Source organism: Helicoverpa zea, chromosome 29, assembly GCF_022581195.2.
Source record: "Helicoverpa zea isolate HzStark_Cry1AcR chromosome 29, ilHelZeax1.1, whole genome shotgun sequence".
Taxonomy (NCBI): Eukaryota; Metazoa; Arthropoda; class Insecta; order Lepidoptera; family Noctuidae; genus Helicoverpa; species Helicoverpa zea.
This window is the reverse complement of record NC_061480.1, coordinates 3,860,986-3,870,462: the sequence shown is the minus strand read 5'-3', so window position 1 is coordinate 3,870,462 and position 9,477 is coordinate 3,860,986. Positions and strand designations below refer to the sequence as shown.

The following is a 9,477-nucleotide window of genomic DNA, read 5'->3' as shown; positions in this document are numbered from 1 at the left end:
TTTATTCGTATTGTGTGACTCGCCACTTGCGAACTCAAAATACCCTCACATTAGATAAACTAAATATAAAACATCAACCGTCTTACCACAAAAACTTTTAAACGTCAGTTTAAGCCTTGTCTAAAAAAATGTCAAATTATGACGTTGACATATGGTTCATTTTGCAGCCACATTTTTTTTAGACAAGTGTAAAACAGGCGTTTAAGTTTTTGTAGTAAGGCCACAAGTGACTCGCCAACAATACTTAATAAACATGGGACCGACCATTTTCTATTTTCGAGCGTACCCGTTGGGAATCGCCTTAATAAATTAACTTTTTAATTAAAAAAAAAATGAAATGCGTTCTCTTTGACGCCCGTAGCGGGCAAAGTATTGCTTGTAACTGCCTTACACTAAGTTTGATGAGCCAATAAACACTTAACTACGTTCGAATACTGATCATTCCCTCTTGTGGCCACTGCGAGTACGCGGCAAGACAAACACCTTAATTAAAAAAAAATAGTACGTAGGAACTCTATCGTAAGAAATAAAATAGCCGAGCTAAGAACCTAACCTTCGTAGGCGGGTGGGGTTTTCACGTGAATATTGCTCGTTACCGTCTAGATGTACATGGGCAGACCGTACATGGCGCCCCAGTCGACGCCCTGGAAGGACGACATGTCGACGCCGGCCAGCGAGTAGGCGGCGCCGAACTGCGGCAGCGCGGGCGCGGGCGCGGGCTGCGGCGGCGCCAGCACCGCGGCGCCCGTGGCGGGCAGCGCGTACGGCGCGTACCGGTACGCGTGCGCCGCGCCCACGCCGCCCACGCCGCCCACGCCGCCCGCGTACACCAGCCCGCGCCCCGGCCGCAGCACGAGGCGTTTGCCGAGCGCTAGTGGAGCGGCGGCGACGGCCTCCTTGGGCTGCGCGCGCTTGCACTCCACCTTCTTATTCTTGATGGTGTGGAAGTGTATGTCGCAGACGCGTTCGACCGCCTCCTCCGAGTGGAAGGTGACGAAGCCGAAGCCGCGGTGGCGCTTGGTCTGCTGGTCCATGAGCATGACGGCGTCCTCGACGAGGCCGAACTGTGAGAAGTAGGATCTGACCTCTTCGGCCGAGGTGTCCTGGCCGACGCCGCCGACGAAGATCTTCTTGGTCTTGGCGGGTCTCGGGGCGGACTTGGGCGTGGCGTGCTTGGGGTCGATGCGCTTGCCGTCCAGCGTGTGAACGGGCACGGCCAGCACCTTGTCCACGGACGACGCCTCCTGGAACGTGATGAAGCCGAAGCCGCGCGATCTCTGCGCGCGGCCAAAGTCACTCGCTGTCTCTGAAGCTTATACATCAAGAAGTGGGGAGATAAACCTTACTTAAACCTTAATGCTTGAAAGCCTTAATGACCATAAAAAGTGAAATATTTCGGGTGTAACCATAGGTTTATCCCCCCACTAATACAGTAAGGAATAAGGGAGTTTTAGTGACTTACACCTATAATACCTACGAGTGAAACGAGAACTACACTCTCAAACAAACTTAACATCAACTGTTAATATCATTATAATATTTTACTTCATCAAGAGCGTATACAACCAAACAAAAAAAAACGAAAAATTAATTAGTAATATTTTTACCAACCACAAAAGAGGTAAGTAGACTTACGCTACTATTATTAAATTACTAGCTTCTGCCAGCGGTTTCACCCGCATCCCATGGGAACCTCTGCACGAACCCGGATAAAAAGTAGCCTATAGCCTTCCTCGATAAATGGGCTATCTAACACCGAAAGAATTGTTCAAATCGGACCAGTAGTTCCTGAGGTTAGCGCGTTCAAACAAACAAACAAACTCTTCAACTTTATAATATTAGTATAGATATTATTTTGTATGAAATCTAAGTTACACGTTAAGTAAGAGTTAAAGATAATTTCTAAATCCATAGACAAGTACTTTAATAAAGGCAACCTGACTATAAATAAATGTAAAACATAGTAAAATACTCTACAGTTTATATACGCTCTTGACACAGGCATCACAGGTTAGATTCTGTCAGTGTCAACACTTAATTTAGGCGTGGAGATGTAGTAATTTTTTGGAGAATAAAAAAAGAATAATATTAGTATTGTAATTAATGAAACAAAACTGGGGTTGACGGGACTCATAAAAAATAAAACTATCTAGGTATAGTTATATTACAAAGAAGAATGTAATTTTTTTACACCGCGAGAAATAGCAGTAATTTAATTAATTTTCATAACCGATAAGACCGCCCATTCTGTTACCTACTTTAACTAGACTAAGATCAAAATTGTAAAATTGGTGTACCTAATAAAGAATATCTATCTATCCACATTTTTTAGTTTAAATTCAAGTACAAAATACGACATATCCAGAAAAAAAAAACTAATTTACAATTTAAAGTAAAACAAAAACGCAGTAAGTTATTGTTCTTCGAAGATACTCGCTACACCGCTGTCTCAACTCGGCCGTGGAATTACAAACTTCAGTACAATTTTAATTAAAGCATTTCCGCAGAGTTTTGCTACTCAAACTCTTAAACAATGTCAGGATTGTGATTCGAATATCTGTTTCCAGTTTGACATTCTAATCTATTGATCATTCAATTTATTTTAGAATCTTACTAAAATAATAATGTTTATAATACATCCGTTATTTTTCTAAGTAATAATATCATCCCAGTATACTTTTTCTGTGGGATATCGAAAATGATAGATTTTTTGGAATCTTTACCGATTTCTTTCTTCTGTAAGAGGTTCTTAGACTAGCAGTATTAAATAGAAATAAAAAATAAAACGATTAATTTGATTCTTACTAGACTCGGAAAGCTGTTTTATTACACTGTATACTTTTTACAGACATATTGCCTTCTGCGCAACTAATTAGCTTCAACTTCAGACCCGCAAAGATGAATCAAACCTTTTGGCTACTTAGAAGAGACCAAAACCAAAAATACAGTAACTCAATTAAAAAACCAAAAATATATTAAAAATTCTACATCTCCGCGCCCACACTGACACGACACAGCAAACCGCATACTATACCCCGGTAAACAAGAGCTATAGTCGAGTGACAGTCGTACAAACGGGTACATACTTAGTATTATATAGTACACTAGACAGGTTCGGCCTAAGTACTTCATGCTCGACGTGGTACTTCTAGTTGGGTAAGTGATGGAGACGTGACCATTTTATGGCGTGAATATAGCTTTAATATAAAGTGTATGATGGGCTAATAAAGCATTGGGTTCCCAAAGAATTGATTACAACATTACAGTAATAACTTTTATCCGGATGCAGAAAGGTGTTCTTCCGAGTCTTAGATGTAACAAATTAATGGTCGAAAAAATGGTGAAATAGCTTCAAATATGCAATATGCAAAAATCCTATGTCATCTCAGGATGATGAATCATTTATGCTAAAATACTTGAAACAATCAAAGCCCACAAGTATTATTTTAAAGAGCTTTTAATAGCTGATGGATGAATAAAAAAAAAATAACAACTTCATGAAATTACATACAATGATTTCAAAATAACTTTATCATTGTTTAGTGAGCTATGAAAATATAAATAGTCCTTTACTGTTGAATGTTCAAAACATTATTTTAAAGCAAGTCAAACCAAGCCATATAACTTTCACCCAATGCTTTATTTTTCAAAAATTAAATTTAAATAGAATAAGCGATAAAATGGCCACAATATTACATACTAATTATATAAAATTACTGACAGACAACTATTTCTTATTATTAGCACGAATCTGTCTAACCGAGCAATGTTACCCTCAACGTGTACCAAAATTCTACCATATTCATCTGAGCATCTCAGTGTTACCTCAGTGTAAAATTACTATTTACTTTTTTCTACCAAAAAGAGTATTTCCAATCTATTCTGTGATCTTAGCTAAGTACTATTAATTAATTAGTAGAAAATCGAAGTTTATAGGTTTTGCAGATAATTAAAGGGGGTGTAGTCAGGGCTGCCATGTTAAAAAACTATAACTTTAAAGGATGGTAACTATTAAATATATGTAGAGAAAATAATACATTCAAAACAATAATTAGAATTCAGCAGAAAAAATATATCCTATTATTTACTTTCACTAATTATTAACTTTAAGAATAGGAGACATTTAAATGCAGCAAAAATAATGTAATAATACACTAAACGTTACATAATTTTGGAAATAACTAAGATAGATATATGCCCAACTAAACCAAAACCGAAATCAAACATACATATACAACAATAACTAAATTAGTAGAACAATCAAAAGCATGGCAACACCGACCGAAGGGGAACTACCAGATTCAAAAACAGAAGTCATTAGAAGGAGTATTTTATCAAATTCATAGTCTAGGCCTAACATTCTATGTTAGTGAGACTAGCATGCCGGTTTGTCTATGTTATTAAATGGATATACTTTGATTAGTGTTTCCTAGGTTACTTTGGATCAACCATAGCCCAACTATGTCACAAGATTTTGGTCCATATGCAAAAATACTGGGGTAAAGGGAGATTAGGCTGAAGTTTCAGTAGAAATATGCTTAACTTTAAAGCTGTTTAGATGAATTATGATTTCAACCAGTGGTAGGTAATTATTGATTTTAAAAGTATTCTAAATTGGGATAGGTTACTATTAATCAAAGGGTTAATCAATATACATTGGGGTGATATTAATAGGCAAGGAACAGTGCCGGCTTTAACTCTACTAGCGCCCTGGACGAGATTTCTACGGCGCCCCCAACTGCAATTCAAACCCATTCGAAAAACAGAGACATACGTAGTGACCGATTGCGCGAGCGAAGCGAGCGCGATTTTTTTTATAGTCAACAAGTCAAAGCAAAAATTACGTAAAATGTAGCCCAATCGTACATAAGTTATTGCTGGTTGGTGAATGCAAAAACACGGGGACACAGGTTCTGATTGCGCGAGCGAAGCGAGCGCGAATTTTTTTGTTATATTTTAGAACTCAAAACAAAAATGACTTAAAATGTAGCCCAAACGTAGATAACTCTTTGTTGGTGTTGGCGCCTATAATTAAAATTTTGGGACTTAAAGTAGTACCATAAATAGAAACTAGAAGTTACTTTCTTATTAATAAAAGGACTTAAAAACGACGCTACCTTTTTGCTAGGGTAGACAAAAAAAAATTGAAAAATAAAAACAACTATAAAGTGAAACAAGCCCGAAAAAGCTTTTTTGAGATTTGGATCGCTAAAAGTCCTTAACATATATAATAAAAGGCGACTGTGAAGTGAAGAAGCCGCGAGCGAAGGGAACGCGAATTTTTTTGTGTAGTGGGACATTAAATTATAAGTAGCTATATGTGAAAAAAAATGTAAGGGTAAAGTAAAGAAACCGCGAGCGAAGCGAGCGCGAAAATTTTTCAGTTTTGGGACATAAAAGTAGTGTATCTAACGCGCCCGGCATTGTATGACAATACATTAATTTAATTGAAATTTCTTGGTCGAGGAGCGTACCGCGGCGCCCCTGAGCCCACGGGCGCCCGGGTTATTCGCACACCCTGCACCATAGGTTAAGGCGGCCCTGATGCCATACATTTGGATACAGTTCTTGTAAGCTGCGATCTTTGATGAAATTTAAAACAAAAATAGGAGTAAAATTCTGATCAAGGATTGGTTGGGGGCGCCTGCGGCGCCCCTTATGTCCGGCGCCCTGGGCCGTCGCCCAACCGCGCCCTACCCTAAAGCCGCTACTGGCAAGGAACATAGGTTAATATAGTGTTCAGACTCTACATATTACTTTAAATTTATCAATAGGACTGGATGTTAGAAATAATTAGTAAAATAGATAGCTAAGTTAAAAGGGATTTAGGCCAGGCCATATTGTACATTACAAAAAAGGGATATAAGCATGAGAAACGGGAAGTGTTAGTTGCAGAAGATCATTTTTGGAAATAATTAATATAGTACTAGATATTTTGAGGTATACTACAGGATATTAGTAGAAGAACATGGTGGTAAAATGTATTTTTGCACATGGCGTGTATCTTGCACACAATCCTACTACTCTACCTAGTCCAAATCAACCTAAACAACGTACTAAGACTGACCGAGTTCGCTCCGTCTTCTGCCTACCGCTGTCTTGAAAAAATTGCGTCATTATATTCTTATAGGCTAGCTTTGTTATGGTACATTGGTCGATAACTTTTGATATGGACTTACGGCATTTTTTCTTAGTGAATGAAACTTGTACCATTTTTTTTTCAAGTATAATTGCAACATCTATTTTATTACTTTTAAACTTAAAAAATAGGTACAGTAATGAGATTATTTGCTGATATTAAAATTTATTTAGTTTTGTTTGTAAATAGGGTATTTTCAGGGTATTGTTATCGACTAATGTAAAATATTAAGTCTTAGCAACATGCCAGGAAAATAGTTAGTAAGAGTAAGTATACATATTTGTTCAAGTTTTGTACAACATAGCTTCGTTTCACTAGTCATAAAACAACGACTTCTATGGCAAAGTTGAGTAACGTTTTTTGCTGAATATTACACAGTTAAAAGTGATTTAAATATAAACATTATGCTACATCAAAGAAAACACTCGCTAACTATTCACTGTATTTTAATCCAGATTAGGAATTTGAAATAGATCAAGTCATCAAATAAAGTTGTGGTGAACTAGCCACATAAGTACGAGTGTGCGGATTCGATTTCAAGTAACTAACCGATGTAACTTTTCTAAGTTATATTTTATGTAAGTTCTTTCTAAGTGTATCTTAGATACCAGCGACTGAGTGAAGGTGAAGGAAAACATCTTTAGGAAACCTGGACATTGAAGTCTGAAATCACCCGCTCGCCTTGAGTATGCGTGGTGATTAACGCGCATTCTTTCTCTGTGTGAGAAGATGCCTGTGCCTTGCAGAGGGTCATTGAAAAGCCTGATTATCAATTTCTGTACAAATATTTGTCACTAAGGGGATAACAATATCTTCGCGAAGTTAACACAGTTTACCTAAACTAAAGCAAAATTTGAAAGTTATCGTCACAGTTACGCAAGAAGCCGTCACGTCAAGCACGGTCAATCAGTCATTGAACCATGCGATTATAATTTACAATGAAATCAGGTCTGTTCTCATCTCAATAGATTAAAACTGCCTCGATGTTCTAGCTGTCGGAAGCGCGGCTGCTGAGCACGAGGTCTCGTCTCGGGTTCCATTCGGGTTCCCGGGATGGGCCGAAATAGATTTGTGGGTTTTAGAAATATACACAAAGCAGCCTGCAGTCTGGAGAGCACGTAAATATCGGTCGGATTATGAGATTGAAGGAAAAGAGAGTGCAGCTGTGTCCAAGCAAATGTGCGTGCACTATTCTATGTCCTGCGCAGTTGGCTGATCTCCTTAAATGAGAACAACCGCCGGAGCCGATAATCGGCTAGGAGGACATCATCATCATCATCAGATTAAAACTAACTTAAAATCGCGAACAAACAACTTTATTATGACTTGTCCTGAGTTTTTCTTAGGTCAGACAAAAAACTGTGTGTTTTAGACACTTGAAAGCAGCCCAGAGTCTGGAAGTTGTTGGTGCTACACCCTGTGACTCAAAGGACACATACCTAAGGCGTCCCTGAACGCTACTGAGTAGCAGTCGTTGTTACATTGTCAGAGGCGGATTTGAGGTAATTAAACCTGCAGGTCACTCAATAAGAAGTTTGAGCCTATTGCTGATAGCAGAGCCTCTCATATAATAGGAGTAAAGATTGATACTAAAACTTGGTAGGCAAGTAAACTTACAAAAGATGGAATGAAATGCTGTGATAATAAAATAATAATGGCGTCCACAGCCGATTTCGGCCACGGCGGCTGTTCTCATTTAAGGAGATCAGCCAGCTACGCAGGACATAATTATTATAGTGCACGAGCATTTGCTTGGACACAGGTGCACTCCCTATTCCTTCACTCTCATAACCCGATGGGACGGCAATCCGAAAATGCTGTGATACTCTTTCACCATTAAAACTATATAACACTCAGGTTTATCATACATTAGGCTAGTATCCTTTTTAGTACTTGGTTTATTCACATATGTTTAATTGTAAATATTTACCTATATTTAATTATGAATAATTTTGTGTTAGATAGGAAGATATTCACATAAGTTAAAACTTGTATTCAATAATATAATACATACTAATATAGTAAGTTATTGTTTGGCATGTTGCTAAGACATCTTAATCTTATCTACTGGAATAATAAAAGTTTTAAATAAAATCTGGTACTTAGATGTTATGCAAAATTAAATTGTTGCCTGTTGATTGTTGGCTGTGAATTTAGACAGAAATAGAATTGCAGTGCATTTAAACACATAATCTTTAAGTTGATATGACTCTTACTAGTAAGTATTAGTTGTCCTCATACTTTATTCCAAAGTTAAAGTAATAAAAGCTTACTTTTTATGAAATTGCAATACCAACAAAAAGCAAGGTATTGCCATCTTCAAATAGCACAAATCAATTCTTCAAACACAAATTCCCTAAACATGATTTCCAATGACACAAAACTGAACAATTTACTCAATATCCATCAACAACTCAAATTTTGCATAACATCAATTCAAAAATACTACATCAGCATTCCTCCTTACCTGAGTAACAGGATCCTTCATGATCAGTACGTCTGTAACCGGCCCAAACATGGCAAAGTATTCTCTAAGCTTCTCCGAGCTGGTCTGCCAGCTGAGGCCACCGACAAACAGCTTGCTGGGTGACGGTGAGGTGGTGCCCGTCGCTGTGGGCGCTGTACCGTTAGCAGTGGTTGTTACCGGGGTCGAACGCCCGGACGAGGGGGAAGTTTCTGTTGGAAAATAGGGATCTGGGGTCAATGTTGTGATGTTTTCAGTTGCCGTTGTGTGTGATGGCATTGTAAGTCAAAATATTCAATAATTTTAGAGTTAATATTGGGGACTTTGATAGTATTATCTAAGCAGGGATCATAATCATAGCAGCTATATAATCTTAGTGCTGATTTAAGAAAACAAGTAATTTTATAAATTGAAAACTAAAACCATATAAAACAGGTGCAATTTGAATAAATGTTGACAGAAATTCTAACATGATGTTTATTTGTCCGTAAATACAAACACAGTTATGTTAAAAAGTAGAAGATTTAAATAAGCAGATTAAATATTGTCAGAGAGATAAATAACTTTTGCAAACAAAGTCTAGTAAGTATATACCTATATGTTTGTTTTTACTTTAAAGTCCTTTGAAACTCTTTCAATATAAATAGACAACTTTAAACTAGAATAAACTACAGAAAAATGATAATATTATCATGAGACTCTCAAAGTAAATCATATAAGGATATCATATAATATATAATAATTTTTTTAGCAGAACATGTTACCAATGTTTTGTCATAGATTTACCATAAACTTCTGCACTGTTGAACATCAAAAATGATGCCAACAACTACAGCTAAAGTCTTAACAGCATACCATTGTCAAGAAAGCTTGA

The 9,477-nt window shown here is 37.4% G+C and overlaps 1 protein-coding gene across 2 annotated transcripts in view; it reads right to left on the bottom strand.

Moving 5' to 3' along the window:
• Positions 1–229: 229 nt before the first annotated feature.
• The window catches only part of LOC124643997 (RNA-binding protein Musashi homolog 2), a 117,746-nt gene continuing 108,498 nt past the window's right edge, over positions 230–9,477 (bottom strand). The window contains exons 3-4 of one of the 2 annotated variants that reach the window (XM_047183151.1): positions 8,607–8,833; positions 230–1,277 (exon numbers count right to left, since the gene is read on the bottom strand). In XM_047183151.1, coding sequence (XP_047039107.1) covers positions 600–1,277; positions 8,607–8,833 — 905 coding nt within the window. In that variant the 3' untranslated portion in view covers positions 230–599. The remainder of the gene's footprint in view (positions 1,278–8,606; positions 8,834–9,477) is intronic. The other variant, XM_047183152.1, reaches the window with a different exon arrangement.